Consider the following 17,600-nt stretch of genomic DNA (forward strand, 5'->3'; position numbering starts at 1 on the left):
TTAAAATCAATCACTAAAAAAAATGTACAAAGCTTATCTCCTACCACTGAGGTGGAAATGCTATGCTTCCTGAGAGTAGGCCCCACTGAGGAAAATGGGACTTCCTTCTGAGTAGACTAGGACTGTGCTCTAAAGAGCTTTTACTATACCCAGGACCATCCCAAATTATCTGGCACCCATCACTGGTGCTAAATTCTGCCACCCGCTGCTCATCGCCAGTGTGCGTGCACCACCACCCCCACATCTCCAACTCTGCCACCAGTTCTTATAATCTGGCCAGATGAGGAAGATCTTGGGAACGGAGCCTCTCTCTACCCCACTGTTCATCCATTTTCACCCGTGGACAGGAAAGACTGGTCCTTAGGCAAATCCCTCAGTTTGCCTCCTCCTGAACCAATGCTGTTTCTTGGAAATGGCCCTTTGAAAAGTGTGTCAGAGGCAGCACCCAAGTGCTCCTGCTGATGATGCCACCACTCTTGTTGTAGGTCAACACCCCCCCTTGACTACACCCCTGGTGTATGAGCACATGAGAGACATCATAATCACATGAGACATTGCCTAAGCAGTTTCTTGAGCTGCCGGAGTGGCTGTGGTTATCTTGTCTGCCTGAGCTGTGCAGTGCCACAATGTTAGCACAATAACTATTTACCACAATAACTCAGTGTTTCTCAAACTGTAGGTCAGAACCCACTAGGTGGGTCGTGAGCCAATTTCAGGTGGGTCCCCATTCATTTCAATAATTTATTTTTAATATCTGGAACTTGATGCTACGCTGGTATGTGACTGCATTTGGGGAAATGTTACAGCTCTGTACTTTTAACAGGCTACTCTGTATATGCTTTTAACAATGATAGTAAGTGGGACTTACAGCCCAATCCTATGCATGTCTACTCAGAAGTAAGTCCCATTGTAGTCAATGGGACTTACTCCCAGGAAAGTATGTATAGGATTGGGCTGTTACTCCTGGGTAAGTGTGGGTAGGATTGCAGCCTAGGATTGTCAAAAATTTTCCTGTTTGATGACATCACTTCTGGTGGGTCCTGACAGATTCTCATTCTTAAAAGCGTGAAAAGTGTGAGAACCACTGCAATAACTAATACCAGATTAGATGGTGAGAGCCATCTAATTAGATTTGGTTGGCAACCTTCAGTCTCGAAAGACTATGATAGAAGCCTACAGCACCCGGTATCCCAAGGTGGTCTCCCATCCAAGTACTAACCAGGCCTGACCCTGCTTAGCTTCCAAGATCAGACGAGATCAGGCACATGCAGGGTAACAGTTGCTGCCTAATTAGATTAGAGAGATCTAATTAGAGAGCCAGGATGGTGTAGTGGTTTGGGGGGTGGACTTAGACCTGGATGATCCAGATTCAAATCTCCCCTCAGCCACAAAGCTTCCTGGGTGACCTTGGGCCAGTCACTTTCTCTCAGCCTCACCTACCTCACAGGGTTGTTGTGAGGACAAGAAGGAGGGGAGGAGCAGCTGTGTAAACCGCTCTGAGCTCTTTGGAGGAAGGGCGGTATAAAAATGTGAATAAACAAACAAACAAACAAACAAACAAACAAATAAATAAATAATACCTGTTCCAGTATATAGGATTGAATAGATTCATATAATTTACAGAACAATGACAGTATACAAATCTATATGTTTTATTATTATTAAAACCAGTTTAGTTTGAGATTTTAGGTAGAATGGTGGATGACTTCTTGCTACTCTCCCCACCAAAGCTCGGTCTCCGAGAAGAGGAGGCCTTTTTCAGGAGTTCTCCAGATGACTGACCTGCAGGTTCCACCTCGGGCAGTGCAGACATTGATCCTTTGCTGCTCTGGTGGGAGACATTAGCTCTTTGAAGAGAGTGCTTTGAGGATATGCTGGGCAAAGCTTCCTCCGAACCCGGTGGACCACTGGCAAGTTTCGTGGAGCTCTTGGGGCTGTCGTCGGTGGGTGTGACAGGCTCCTTTGGAGTCGATGGTTGGATTTCACTTTCCCCTTCTTCAAATTCCTCTCCCTGTTCGGAAAACTTGTCAGGAAATTGGGGAGGGACTATCTCATAGATCTCTGGCCCTTCGCTGATGCCCTGCTCAGGAATGACCTCTTTCCGTTGTGGCTTGCTGCTTACAACCTCAGACTTAACTTGTGTCTTTGTTACCACCACGTTCACACCTGGCATTGGTAACCGAGGTTTCATGATGATTCGTTTCGGCCCAGGTCCACCCTTCTTGTCTCCAACTTTCTTCTTGTCTCCATCTTTCTTCTCCCCAGCTTTCTTTTTGTCACCCCCTTTATGTTTGGGGGTCTTGGGCCTCCGTGGACATGGCGCGTAGATCTCCTCGTAGACTCTTGTCCAGTCGATTTGCGAGGACAACCTTATCCCACTGCCTTTGATCCTCTTGTAGCCAAACATGATCTCAAGGAGAACCTTTGTCACAGGTACCGATATCATGCCCAGCTTCTCCGAAAGGAGGGTTTCATAGTTGTACTTGTACAATATCAGCTTGGCGGCATTTTCAATCAAAAAATCAATGATGGCTTGTTTTGGGGGAGGCCGAGCTTCTAAACGGGCCCTCTTGATGTCTTTGGAAGTGATTATATGTTTTGCGAGTAACTTCTGCAAAGATAGTGAAACAAAAAGGGTGACAACCCAGGGGTTATAAGACAGGTTGAAAGAGCTGCCTAATGATGCCACTTAAGAGAAGGCTTAAGTGGTATAATTGGAAGTGAAGAACTGGGGTCTTCAAGGTGTCACATTTCAACCTGCAACATGGGATCCACCCGCAAGAACCCTGCAGGTGAGGGATTGGGTGAATGAGTGACAGTCAATCAGTGTGGGCTGCTACCATGTCATTCTACCACTTCTTTTCTACTGGGCCAATTGAAAGTGGGGGGGGGGGCAGAGTGTGTGCTCAATTAAGGAAAGGAAGAGGAAGTGAGGCAAGGCCCAGGGAAGAGGAGGTGCCCTGGCAAATGGTTTGCTGCTGAAAATCACCTCTCGGAAGCCGTTAACCCATTTCTGCCCAGCCCATAAGTGGGCTGGGCATTTGATCCCTGTTGTGTATATGCAAACGTTGGGCGGAAACAGCTTAATGCAAAGGGCAGAGTGAACTGAAATAGCTTCCAAGGAGAGGCAATTTCCAGAAAGTGCAGTTGGTGCACTTTCAAGAGGATTCAGCAGCAACAGCTCACCAACACATTTAGCTTGGCCCCATGCATGCATCCTTTGCCCGTCATGCACCTATCAATCCATTTTATTGGGGGGTATACCAGCTGTCATGTTACAGAAGGAATAGGAGTCTAGCATGTTTCCTGCTTCCACTCTCCCCCCCTCCCCCGCTTGGACCCTTGAACCTCCAGGCCTGAGGAGGTCGGGGGGCAAAATCCCCAGGGTCTGGGCTTCCAGGGGCCCAGGCCATGACAAAACAAACTGCAGTACCAAACAGGTTTACTGCAAGATTTAGGAAGGGGGGGGCCCACTCCGGCATTCTGCTCTGGGCCCAATGCCAGCTCTCAGTGGCCCTGCCAGCCTCCACGTTTTGTTTTCAAATGGGGAGCATCAAGAAAATGAGCTTGAGCCAGCCTAGAAGGAATAACACAGAAGGGTGCCTCTGAGCCGGTAAAGAGTACCTTTTGCTCACTATGGACTAACCTTGCAGCTCTGGACTTATGGCTAAGGCTCCAGGCCCACAGCTGTGAGTCCGGACAGGTAGGCCTCTTCCCATGAGAGGCCTCTTCCCATGAGAAATTAAACTTTCAAGGTACCTTTTGCGGTGGTGCCTCTGGTTCCCCTGCTGCTGCTTCTTGCTGCTTCTTCTGCCTGGGCTTGGGAAGTGGGGGTGGGACGTATTTTGGCTTGGGTGCAGGTTCATCAGGCGGGGGCCTTGGCTTGGTTTTAGGGAGAGGGGGTGGGACGTATTTTGGCTTGCGTTGAGGTTCCTCGGGTGCCCCAGCTTTCCGCTTGCTTTTGGGCAGCTTTGGCGGGGTGTATCTTTGCTTGCCCTTCTCTTCTTCCGTAGCTTCTGCTGCCCCCTTCTTCTTTTTCCGTTTCCCTTTTTTCTTTCTCTTTTTCTTCTTCTTCTTCCCATCGACTGATGTTCCATCTTCTGACTTGGAATCTCCTTCCGATGTTTCTTCCCCGCTCCCAGTGACCTCTGAGCCACTCCCTTCATCTCCTTCATCCCCTTCCTCTCCTTCTTCACTGCCCTCCTCCTCTGAAGACTCCCAGGGCAAAGGGTGGCCATGCTCGTCAAATATATTAAACAGAGGAAGCCCTTCAGTCATGGATGTGGCCTCCAGGACTTTGTGGACCGCCTGGTTGATGATGTCCTGAAGCGCAGCGAGGATTTTGTTTTCCTCCAGAAAATCTAAGGCCTCAAAAGGCTGCTTCCCTGGATGGTACAGGAGAAGACTGCTGGGAGTGGGCCTCTTCAGGACATTGGTGATTTCCTTGTGAAGGGATTCTGCAGAAAGGGACTGGCTTGGAGCCGGCTTTTTAAATTTGGAGAAATAATCTCTCTTGGGTCCCTGCAGGAATTGAAAAGACTCGGCCAGCCTGGCCCAAGCATGGAAGTGTTCTTCGCGGAAGTAGTAATCGTCCCCGGCTCTTTCCGAGAACATCTGCAGGTGGGTAAAAGAGAGAGGTGACAAGAGGAAGTACAGTATCCCCCATCTTAACAGAAACCGAAGGACATGTCAGTAAGAATGCTGATCTGGGGAGATGGGGACAACCTGTTCTAGGCTGGGTAGTGTTTGAAGGAATAGTCTGGGGGCACCCCTGGCCTCAGACTTCTTTCTGGAGGCCCAGATGATAGCTGTGGGGAGGAGGGTCATTTTGCAGCTTCAGCTAGTTCGTTAGCTGAGATGTGTTCTGGAGAAAGCAGGCCTGACTCTTGTTTCCCACTCCTTCCCAAATCCTGGCTTGATTATCCCAACATGCTCTACAGTACTACTTGCATCCTGGTCAAATATGTCCTGGTCATTAGCGTCCCTGAAAATTCAAATCTGATTTTTTGTGTGTCACCCAATTATTTGCATCCCACCTGGGCAATAAACAAACAAACCCCATGTTATATATGCTAAGGGTCTTATCCCAGCCCTTTCCATTTTAAAAAGTGTATGTAACATAAATATACATGCATTGAGACACAAATGTCTGGGATGAATAAAGAATGGATGCAAATGTCCAATACCAGGATGCAGTTGACCAGGACACATGGTCCAAGACACTGTTCCTGTCACTCACGCTGCACATATGATTGCTCTTGAAAAGCATTCAGGGAGTTAAATGGCTGGAAAATCCAGCAGTATTGTGTGGGACGCTTCTGGTATGGGACATATCACTCCCTTCATACTCCCATGGAGGCACTTCCTCTTTCCTCCCTTCTCCTGTAGCCAAGAGGGGCTGTTCCTCGGTTCCTTAGAGCAGTGGTTTTCAACTTTTTTCAGTCTCACGGCACATTGACAAAGTACTAAAATTGTCAAGGCACACCATCAGGTTTTTGACAATTGACAAGGTACACCATGCTATTGTTGGGGGGCTCACATCCCCATTGGCCCTACTAACCAATGACCCTCCCTCAAACTCTTGTGGCACACCTGCAGTCCAATCGCGACACACCAGTGTGCCATGGCACAGTGGTTGAAAATGGCTGCCATAGGGCGCAATTCTAACCCTTTAATGTCAGTGCTTTCCAGCACTGACATAAGGGCAGTGCAGCTCTGAGGTAAGGGAACAAACATTCCCTTACTTTGAGGAGGCCTCCATGAGTGCCATCCAGCTGCAGGATGCAGCACAGGGTTTCTCAGAGAACCTTCAGCCCAACATGTGACTTGCAGTAGCTGAATAGTTGAATATGACAATCTAGACTCGCCTGGTGACAATTGCACAACTCTAGATTTTCATACTTAACTTGCTTGACTGCCACAAGTTGTATGGTAGCCAGTGAGAGAGCAGATTGTCCCTGGTGGCGCCTGTGGAAAGCTGTGGGCCCTTGGCGCACTCCTGGGTAGGCCTCCCTCTTCTGAAGCCAACCCCAGTTTCTATGCATGGGTTTCACTGTATGGATCTAATGAATAAGGCCCAACACAACTGGAAGGCCCAAATCTCCAAAAGGGGCCATGAAATACTTCTGCATGGAATCCTCCGGATACTCTATCCTCGGCCTTCTCCTGTTTGGGGATTCTGGCAGCATATTTATCCAACAGGCAGACTTTGCGACCAGATGGAGACCTTTGGCCCTGCCACTGTCTTTCCCAGTCTTCCTCAGAGCTGGATGTGGCGGTGGTGGTGGTGATCGTGGTGGTGGTATACTTGGACCGTGAACGCGCCGAGCTGGAATCACCATGTCTGTGGCTGTAGGAAAATGACCAGGCTGCACTATCTGGGCTGGAGGAAGACTCTTCTCGGAGGTCAAACACATGCTCCCCCTTCTCGTTTGTGACTTTACACAGCTTCCGGACGGCATCCTCCACAATGTCCTGAAGGCTATCCAGGACCTCCTCGTCGGCCAAGAAGTCCACAAACTCTGCAAATTCATTGGCAACGCGCCTCCTTTCTCTGGAGGTGCTTGAATCCCTTCTCGTTTTGCGTTCACTTCCCTGGGTGGGAGCGCTGACAGCAGAAACGGAGGAGGTGGTGTCCCGGTCCAGGCCGCGGGAGGGTGGTCTCAGCACATTTCTCCAGTCAATGCTGGTTCTCCTGGGACTGGTGCTTGCATTTCTCATCTGGAATCAAGAAGAAGGAGCTGCATCACTGAAAACAACTAAGATGACATCTAAGCTGGTGGTCTTCAACTTCTCAGGAGCTTGGACCCTACGTAGACACCAAGTGCAATCCCATGTGCAACCCACTTCAAGGACCCAGTGGTTGAGGGAGGGGACAACCATGGTTCCTCTTTATTTTCAGCTCAGTCATCATTCCCAGCTCTACCTGGAGACATCAAGGATTGATCTTCCTGCATGCAAAGCACATGCCCTGAGCTATCCATCCCCCAAAGGTGTGTACCCTCTTTAGCTCAGAGAATGGGCTTATCTGGATAATGGACATGGACATCTCTTGAACCCAAAGCAAGATCCAACAAGCCAGCTAAATGCTGGATGCACTTTCTAGGGCAGTGATTTGCAACCTTCTTCATCTCATGGCACACTGACAAGGCACTGAAATTGTCAAGGCACACTATCAGTGTTTTGACAAGTGATGAGGCATACCATGCTGTTGGGGAGGGGGCTCGCACACCCCCAATGACCCTGCTGATGACCCTCCCCCAGACTCCTGTGGCACACCTGTGGACCACTTGAGGCACATCAATGTGCCCTGGCACAGTCGTTGAAAATGGCTGTTCTAGGGAGTGAGCCAAGTTGAAGGCAGTGGGACTGACTTCCAAGTAAGCATGCGTGTAACAGTGCTTCATGTGTCTCTTCTTCCCAGAGAGGGATAGCCAAGATCCACAGCTCCCCATTGCCCCTGCTTGTTCTTTCTTTACCTGTGGCCTCCTGAGGCTCTCGTCATCTGCCAAATAGCCGGAGTATCTGCGGCTCACCATGGTGCTGAAAGGACAGCGCCTCACGACCTCTTCAGGGTTATTTTCTCTCCTACATGTGAAAGAAAGAAAGAAAGAAAGAAAGAAAGAAAGAAAGAAAGAAAGAAAGAAAGAAAGAAAGAAAGAAAGAAAAGCATATCTGACAATGAACTAGGAATCATGGCAGCTAAAAAAAATAAAAGAAGTGAAGGTCGAGGGTTTCTTAATGTCCCTCCTTGTGACCACATTTTCATGAGGACTAGAAACTTGAAATACTAAGAACACATGAGCCTCTGTGTATAAAGCAGAACCCTTCTTGAAAAACTAAACCTTCCCATAACCCCTGCTCACTGGGCCAAGAGGCACCTTAGCGGTGACCCTCTTAAATTTAGTAAGGGGGGAGTAACTCTCCCTTTTCACCACCAGCATAGTAACTTCCCCAGTTGCTGTTTGCTGGTGTTTCATCTACTAATTATTTTTAGATTTTCCCATTTGGGGACAGGGAACCATTTTGTTTATGTTGCGGTGTAGCCCATTTTGTGAGATTATTATTTAAGGCAATATATAAACAATCATAATTTTAATATTTAAATTAGTGAGAAAGGACTCCTGGCATGGGAACAGCTTTTTCAATACTTACTACTGTGTTTTTTTTCAAGTGCTATACCCCTGCAGAAGAAAAGAAATGGGAATCGAGTCTTACCCAATCCTATCCAATCCAGACTTCCTTGGGATCCAAATCGGCAAGGTTTCTACATAAAACGTGCGAAAGGAGCTCGTCCTCACAGGCTAAGGTAGAAACCAAAGAGTGACAGAGAACTCATAGAGAAGCTCCCTCAGCCATTGTTAGGTCGGCCTCTGGTTCCATCCATTTGCATAGAACATTCCATCCATATTGTGAATTGACTGATGGGAACGTGGCTTTGGTCCAACTCCTGGAACCATCCAGACTGGCTTAAATGTTTCCCTTTAAATCACAGTGCAGCATTCTGAAAGAAAGCATGGTCAGATTAGCCATACATTGCAAAACCATCTGTGGCACAGGTTGGTCCATCAGAAGAAAAATAAAATCCACACCCCAAAGACCTTCCAAAATACCCTCTAAATTAGGGTCATGTCTCAAAGCAGGGTTGTGTCACCAAAACGTAACACAGTATCTACGAGCAAACTTTTGAGTTCTACAGGATCTACTTCAGGGAGACTGTAAGCCGAAGGACAATCACATCCCCCAATGGCCCTACTAATAAATGACCCTCCCCCAAACTCCCACAGCACACCTGTGGCCCATTTGTGGCACACCAATGTGCTGTGGCAGTGGTGGAGAATTGCTGGTGTAGAGGAAGGGCTGTGTCTCAGGGGTGGAGCTCCTGTACTGCATGCAGAAGGGCAGGTTCAGTCCCTGGCAACCTCACCCTATATGGCAAAGACTTGTGGAATCACATGCCCGATCTCATCTGATCTCGGAAGCTTAGCAGGGTCAGGCCTGGTTAGTACTTGGATGGGAGACCGCCTGGGAATACCTGGTGCTGTTGGCTTAGACCATAGTCTTTCGAGACTGAAGGTTGCCAACCATCTCCCTATACTGAACACTGTCTCCCGATCTTGTCTGATCTCAGAAGCTAAGCAGGGTCAGGCCTGGTTAGTACTTGGATGGGAGACCGCCTGGGAATACCGGGTGCTGTAGGCTTCTACCATAGTCTTTCAAGACTGAAGGTTGCCAACCGATGTCTGAAACCTTGCAGAGGCATGGTCATGACTTGTGCACAGCATTCTCTGATAGGTCTTTGAAAGACGGGTTTGGGACCCAGAGACCCAACTCAGTCTCCATTGAGTCAGGGCAGAGTGGCTGCTACCATTTTGTTTTGAGACTCAGTCTGAATAGTTGGAACAACCACCAGGGCCATAGGTTCTAGATGAGGTCAGTTCCACTCTGGAGGGATCTTTTGGCCAAGTCCCCCAATACACAGTGGGGGCCCTCAGTTTCCCTCCCACTTGCCTGTTTCCCTGAGCCATGGCACTCCTTCCTCCTTTTCAGGGCCATGCCTTGCTCCCCCTTTCAGAATCATGTGCCCGCTGTTGCCATGCCACTCTCTGCCCCTCCTCTTCTTCCTATTGGCCTGGAAGGAAAGAAGGGGCAAGCCAACACAACAACAGGACACACTGATTGGCCATGAGCTGGTGGGGGGAAAAAAAGCAGATCCATGACTGCTGTCTTGGCCCATCCTTCTTGTACATTGGGGTCCCATGCAGGGCTGGCCATCTATGAGGCCCACTGAAGTAATTGCCTCAGGAAGCAGATTGGTGGGGGGGCACACATCTCTGTCTGCCCACTCGCCTCCATTGCTCCTCCTCCTCCTCCCACTCCCTGGATTAGAAGAGGAAGAGGAAGAGTGGAGGGAGGAGAGGGCTGAGCTAGAACATTGGAGGAGGAGGAGACAAAGCTGGTACATCGTTGGATAATAGGGCAGCATTTGGTATGCCACCTCAGGTATCAGGAGGGGCCAGCCCTGATCCCATGTTGCAGGTTGGAGTTTGAGGTGGGTCCCAGCTCTTGACAAACTGAAGACCCCTCGTGGAGATTACAGTTGTGTGTGTTGCCAAATTCTCTTTGAAAAACATTGCAAAACTTCAGCGGATCTAGAATGCGGCAGCCAGGCTACTGACAGTGACCCGATAGGCCTACGTTCTTCTTAGGGAATTCTTATCCATTTCCCCCCAAAAGAATAATTTCCTCAAGAGCTTCGAAATAGCAAAGACACCCGGAAAGTTAAAGTATCAAATCAAACAATCCCAAACACAGAGACTGGGACTGAAACTGTCATTCAGAGGAATGCTGCCTCTGAGCATGGCAAAAGTGGGATTTGAACCTGTCCTAGTTTGCAGCTCAGTCTCTAAGAGTCAAAATGCACATGACGTGAATTGTGACTCTGCTTAATGAGGGTCCCGCAAGTGGTTTAAGGGAGGGCACCAGGATGAGGTCTCTTGTTATCTGGTGTGCTCCCTGGGGCATTTGGTGGGCCGCTGTGAGATACAGGAAGCTGGACTAGATGGGCCTTTGGCCTGATCCAGTGGGGCTGTTCTTATGTTCTTAACTACAATTCCCAGAATGCCTTGCAGGTCTCTTGTCATCTGGTGTGCTCCCTGGGGCATTTGGTGGGCCGCTGTGAGATACAGGAAGCTGGACTAGATGGGCCTATGGCCTGCTCCAGTGGGGCTGTTCTTATGTTCTTAACTACAATTCCCAGGAAGCCTTGCAGGTCTCTTGTTATCTGGTGTGCTCCCTGGGGCATTTGGTGGGCCGCTGTGAGATCCAGGAAGCTGGACTAGATGGGCCTTTGGCCTGATCCAGTGGGGCTGTTCTTATGTTCTTATGTGGTTAACAAGTGTTCTGTTGTAGCATGTATCTGAGGGTCTCTATTTTCTGTATTCTCATGCTGATCTGGTGCTTTTGTGCGCCCACCACAATTTGACTGAACAAATCACACCTTCAGTGCTTTGCCTTGGCCAAGAACACAGCATTCCCAAGCATCTCATTATACATTTCAACAGTCTTGGCAGTTAAATGTTCATTTAACTGATAACCGCCCCAGCATGGTACCTTTTTCCTGTGGCTGTTGCTGGTGTCCCTTCAGTATTTTTTTTTTTTAATCGTGAGCCCTTGTGGGACAAGGAATCATGTATTGATTTTTTTACTATGCAAACCACTTTGTGAACTACTTTTGTTAATAAACAGTCTATAAGTATTCTTCATCACCACTACCGTGATTGAGATCGGGGAACCTGACACCAAATGCAGAGTAAAAGAAAAAGCTTGCAAGTTTTGTAAGTTTTGCAAGGCTTGCAAAGGAAAAAATGAGACAGGGAAGGAGAGACTCATTTAATGTGACATCAGTTTTAACCTGTAGCCACTATGTGACAGCAGCAAGGTAGATGAACCATCAACCTCACACCCTATTCCGCTCTGACTCATTGTCCCATTCCATCATTCTTGCATTGACAAAGACCTGCTTGTAGCAGGCCTTTTGTGACACATGCGTACTCACACATAAGACAAAGATACTTCCTCCATTGCGGTTCAGTGCAAAGCTAGAAAAACCTGAATTTCTTGCCCATCCCAAAGCACCTCGGCTAACTGAAAAACAAATTTTACAGTGTGGGAAGAATGTCACTGGGTTGCATGCCCCTTTGTGAATCACCTGTATTTTTTCCCCACATCTCTCTCTCTCTCCCTCTCCTTTTTTCTTGCTTTTCAGCACATTGAGGACAACATTCCAGCTTCATAGGAGGACAAGTTCTGCCTGGTTTTGGGTCTGGGGTTGGGGGACAGGGTAGGGAGTGTGATGAGCAGGGGAAAAGGCTAACTGTGGGTTATTTCTTGCTTTGGGGTGTGTTTATTCACTCAGCCCCAAGCGCATATGTGAGCTTGCTAAACATGTTTAACAGCAGCTCCCCCAGAGTCACAGACAGGAACAGAACAGGAATAGCAAGTGACTCCAACTGAAACTATTTCTGGAGATTTTTTTTTTTCTACTGTTGGAAATTCCAGAAGGAGCTCCTATTACAATCTGCAGAATTGCTTTCAGTTGTCACCTGGAATCTAGGGCGTATTTCTGGAAGCTCCCAGCAAATTCTGGAAGGCTACCTTAGGATAGCAGCCATTTCCAGCCACTGTGCTATGTCACACTGGTGTGCCACGGATGGTCTGCAGGTGTGCCATGGGAGTCTGGGGAGGATGATTTGTTAGTAGGGCCACTGGGGAATGCGAGCCCTGCTGTCAGTGCAGTGTGCCTTGTCAGTTGCAAAAAAACTGATGGTGTGCCTTGACAATTTTAGTGCCTTGTCAGTGTGCCATGAGCTGAAAAAGACTGAAAATCACTGGGATAAAGGGACATTTTATTTATGTAGTCACATGCTTATGTTGTTTATGTAGCTCTTCCTCCAAGGAGCTCAGGGTGGTGTACATGGTTCCCCCCATCTTCACAACAACCCTGCGAAGTAGGTGAGGCAGAAAGATAATGAGTGGCTCAAGGTCACGCAGGGAGCTTCATGGCTGAGCAGGGATTTGAACTGGGATCTTCCAGGTCTTAGCTCCCGAACCACTACACCACCCTGGCTCTCACATGGAGCATATGTTGGTGTAGTGGTTCAGCAGGTGGACTTAGCCCTGGAAGATCCAGGTTCAAATCCCCCCTCAGCCATGAAGCTTCCTGGGTGACCTTGGGCCAGTCACTTTCTCTCAGCCTCACCTACCTCACAGGGCTGTTGTGAGGACAAAAGGAGGGGAGGAGCAGCTGTGTACACCGCCCTGAGCTCTTTGGAGGAAGGAAGGGCGGTATAAAAATGTGAAAAATAAATAATAAAATATGTAAGAAGGCCAGCCTGATATTCTTCCAAACGGACGTGGCAGCCAGCAGTGTTTCCATAGCCTTAGCCGAACTACAAAGCAACCCATGCAAGGCACTGTAACTGCAGACTCTAACCACAGACTACAGTGCATACTGCATTGCACTGTATTAAGTGAATTCTGTTGAATTCAGTGGGAGTTCACTCCCAGCAAAGTTTGTGAGAGTTGCGGTCATATGTGGAATGCTGCCATCTACTGGGCAACCACATAGCTGCTTTCTCCCATGCATGCAGTCTCTGAATCAACAAGGATGGGGGTGGGTTGCAATTTTAGACACAGGACACTTCCAGACGTGCACACTGGAGTATGTGGAGTGGGGAGAATTCCTGAACTGGACCCGGAAATGCTTTGTGCTTCCTCAGCCCTGCAGGGCCCTCCACGCTGCCAGTCAACCACTTGTCCTAAACAGGGTCCCTCTCTGATGTCTCTCTGTTTAGAAAACGTTGCTTGTATTTTATTTGCAAAAGCTTTGACTCGGTTCCAAAGACAAATAGCTGAAAATAAAGCATATTTTTCTCTCTCAAGTGCAATAGGTCTCATTGCGTTCATTTTGCAAGCAAAGTTCTCAATTATTCTGCACAAAATAGATCAGAGCCCGTGTGGAATCTGTTCCAAGGGTCTGAACCAGTTTGCGTCAACGGCTTTTGGAAGTCCTTGGAGCATCTCAACGAGTAACTTATTGTGGCCTAAGAGTTTCTGGGCTTCAGCCCACTTTACCACATGCGGGAGGGTCACACGAAAGCGACAGAGAAAAGTAGCCGTAACAGTGAAAAGGGAGACTCCAAGGCTGTTCTGAGTTCATTAACTCAATGTTCTCCAGCCTCTGGACTGGGTCCCCCAATGGGGTCGTGAAGCCTTATTGGGGGGAGGGGGTTGTGGCAACCTTTCAAAGCCTGTTGGCTTTGAATCCATACAATATTGGATTGTATGGGCTTGGATCCATACAATAACAGCGCTACCTATGGGCAGGAGGTCTGGTCTAGAGGGTTGAGCCTCCATTTGCCTGAAGATAACATCCGAAGGTCGCCAGTTCGAGGCCACCGGCACCGTGAACAGCAAGACCTTGAAGCAGCTGACAAGCTGAGCCGAGTTATTCTATCTGCTCTGAGTGTGGGAGGATGGAGGCCAGAATGTGCGACCAGATCAAGAAAGAAACATCTGAATGTTGTGGTTTCTTGAAAGATAGAAACTTCTTTCAAATTGTAAAAATCCCTACGGGGATTTAAATTTGCGTGCCTATGTAAACTGCCTTGAATAAAGTCCGAGGAGAAATCTGAGGACCAAGAAAGGCGGTATAGAAATACCTGTATTATTATTATTATTTTACCTTATCAAAACAGTTCTTGACACAATCCTTCACAGCCTCTTCGCACTGTCTTGCCCTGCAGCCTCAAAGGCCAGCCCTGCACAGGCTGCTACCTCACAGGCTTGTTGTGAAGACACAAGAGGTAGCGAGAAGTGGGACAGGCAGTGATTGGGGTGGATGGCAGGCAGATCGGATTGGCTCCTGGGAGGTATTGGGTTCCCAGTCACATACTTTTATTTATTTATTTATTTATTTATTGGGGTCATGGCATGAAAAAGGTTGAAGACCACTGCATTAACTTAAGTATTGAAACACCCATCCAACAGCGATTTGCTCTTAGAGTCCTTACGGGTCGGTGTGGACCTGTCAAGGTCAAATGGCCTTGGACTGTGAGAAATGCAGTGTCTGAGTATTCTGACATGAAGCTAAAGACATGCAAGAAATGCGATATTATTTACATCTGCAGTTAAGTATTACAAGCTAAGATGGTGCAGTCGTAGTTTGGGTGTTGGACTTCAACCTGGAAGAGCCAGGTTCAAATCTCTGCTTAGCCAGGAAGGTTCTTTTGTGACCTTGGGCCAGTCACTATCTCTCAGCCTGCCTCACTGGGTTGTTGGGACTGGGAGGAGACAAGGAGAGAAAGAACCACACACACCACCCTGAGTTCTTTCGAAAAGGGCTGTATAGAAAAATAGTTAAAATAAATTGTAATATTGTACTGTTAAGAATTGCAGCAAGACATCAGAAGTACGCCTGGTGGAAGAATGGTGGATAAAAATTTTGGACTTAGCTGAAACGGACATACTGACAACCTTACTTAAAGAAAAACCACTCACAGCCCAATCCTAACCTGCGCTGGAATGCGGAGGCCGACTGGCCTGCCCTGTATTCAGAGCGGGGTTGGGGCTGCCTGCTGCTCAGACTGGGGCAAGGGGAATGCATTCCTCTTACCCCAGGTACTGCAGCAGCAGCCCCAATAGGTGTACTTGGATCTGCACCACCTAAAGAGGATCACCCTCAATGAGAGGGTATACAAAGAGGAAAAAAATGAGATAATGATTTGCGGATTTGAGGAATGAGAATAGTGGGAAAAATCTTAATTATAGAGAAAAATTTAGAGACAGTGAGAAGCATAAAAATTCATGTCAGAGATTGGAATGATATACTCTGAAGAAGGAAGGCCCATAGCCAGGGAAACAGACCAGGGACAGACTGCACTTGCTCCCGGTGTGGAAGGGATTGTCACTCCCAAATCGGCCTTTTCAGCCACACCAGATGCTGTTCCAGAACGACCATTCAGAGTGCGATACCATAGTCTTTCGAGACTGAAGGTTGCCAACACACACTCTGAAGTGCAGAACAGATAGAGAAGGGATATAAGTAAATGGGATATACTGCTTCATGCTTGCTATACTTTACCTTTAGGTAGTTTCATGTGTATGTATTGTATATGCATTGTCTCTTTCTTTCTTTGGAAATAAATATTTCCAATAATAAATATTGGATGATGATGATGATGATGATGATGATGATGATGATTTGGAAATAAATAAGCAGCAAGCTTTGGAATCCTGCAGAAACTGCATCAGGTTAAACCTCAAGTAATATAAGAGGGGCAGGAAGGGGGCAGAGTGGAGGCTCCCCCCCAAAGTCTGCCTAACTTGGGATTGCCAAGCTTTGTGAGGTTGCTCCTTTACTGAGTGGGGGGGGGGGCGATCACAGGACATCCCAGTCCACCTTCCTCCCTCCTCTATTCCCCCCACATTTATCAGTGCAGGAAAAGTGTGATAAAAGCCCTGCAGTGGACAACAGGGGTGGAGTGGGGGCATTCCTGCTCTGTCCTTTTTGCAAGGCGCATGCCCAGACTCAGCAGAGCCCCACAGAAATGGGAGGGGGGGCTGAAAGAGGTGGGTGGGCTCGTGCCCCCTGGCCCAACGCCACAATTGCAAGTGTGATCATCACAAATGCACCAGCCATGACTTGGCTGGCGCTGCAAGGAGAGGTTTGCAAGAGCCCAGGGAAGTTTAATTATTCTCCCCCCTGGGGGGGGGGGGAGTTATAAGTAGTAAAGTTTTCTTGGGGGGGAGGGGGGTTTCCAGGATGTTCCTCTTTGGGCCAGCAGAGGGCGCCCGCGAGCCACCTCAGCATCTCTCCGCCTCTCCAGGTTGCAGCCTCCCCGTCATCAACGTGTCATGGATTCTGCCGCTGATGCACTGATTCCACGATGGGTGAGTGCAATGGACCTGCCCTGTGCGATGTGGGGTGGGGTGTGTTTGTGGGGGAGTGGGGGGGTTCCTGATCTTTGCAGCCAGGGATCTGCTGCATGCATGCATCACCAGGCAGGGAGGGAAGCCTTTGGGGTGCCCCCCCCAGCCCTGTGCTTTCTGGCCTGTTGAAGACCCAAGAAAAAGCCTGGCACAGACAGAACATGCTGCTATCCAGGTGGGGGAGAAGGACACAGGGGGCTGGCCTGTCACCTTCCTCCTTGGCCCCCTTCCACCACCCTCCAGAGGACATCAGGGGAGTCTGTGCAGCCTGGCAGCCCCTTGAAGCCCACTCTGTGCCCTCCAAACCTCATCAGGGCTGTGGGAAAGCAGGCAAAATACTCCTTGCATTTGTAGGAACTGTGGGGGGACGTAGGGTTCAGGGAAATGGACCTGGGGGGCTGCCCTCCTGTGTGCCGGGGGACCTGCTTCCACACACCGCAAAGGGAGGGAACGCAGAGCCTCGGAGAGGGATTTTATCAGGGGGTACAAAGTTTCTTTTGAGGGTACATGTCTCACCATTCCTAGAAATTATGATCCCGTGGAAAAGGGAAGGGGCCCCTAAGAAACATGAGGCTTACACAAAATGTGAGTGACGGTCGTCACACCATGTATTATTAAATGTTTTCTGAGATCTCCTTTCCAACTCACCTCCTTTTGCTCCCAGGCTCCCTTTCTGACCCCATGCCCAAGCACGATGTACCCCCCCTTGCCTCCCTTTCATGGGCTCTTATGAGATCATAAAAGGTAATTTCCCAGGAAATTTTGGGGCCTCTTCCTTTGGTTCCCAGGCCCCCTTTTTGATCCTGAACCTGGGTTCAGTTTACTCCCTGCACCCCCTTCTAATGGGTCCTGGAGTGAAGCGCCAGAAAGACTAAAATGTCTTTGCTTTTCCTTTGAATTAGAATAAGCTTGTCTCAACAGATTTAATATGGCAGAAATGTTTCCACCCTCCACCCTCTGCCCCTGGTCTGACGCATGGAAGGTGACCCTAGTTTTGCATATATTTATTTATCCTGAGCCTGATTAAAAATGGAACATTCTTGTAGTTGCTTCCTTCAGGTCTCTCATCCAAACCCACCTTAACCTGAATGCAACTACGCTGAAGTCTG

General features: G+C 48.5%; 1 protein-coding gene across 1 annotated transcript; it reads right to left on the minus strand.

Annotated features, from left to right (window-relative positions):
* Positions 1–1,672: 1,672 nt before the first annotated feature.
* On the minus strand, positions 1,673–7,538 carry CCDC116 (coiled-coil domain containing 116). The gene is made up of 4 exons (XM_066609963.1): positions 7,479–7,538; positions 6,124–6,720; positions 3,760–4,614; positions 1,673–2,608 (listed from the first exon to the last, which is right to left on the minus strand). The coding sequence occupies exons 1-4, from the start codon at positions 7,536–7,538 to the stop codon at positions 1,673–1,675; spliced, it is 2,448 nt and encodes an 815-aa protein (XP_066466060.1).
* Between the last annotated feature and the right edge of the window lie 10,062 nt (positions 7,539–17,600).

Source organism: Tiliqua scincoides, chromosome 14, assembly GCF_035046505.1.
Source record: "Tiliqua scincoides isolate rTilSci1 chromosome 14, rTilSci1.hap2, whole genome shotgun sequence".
NCBI lineage: Eukaryota > Metazoa > Chordata > Lepidosauria > Squamata > Scincidae > Tiliqua > Tiliqua scincoides.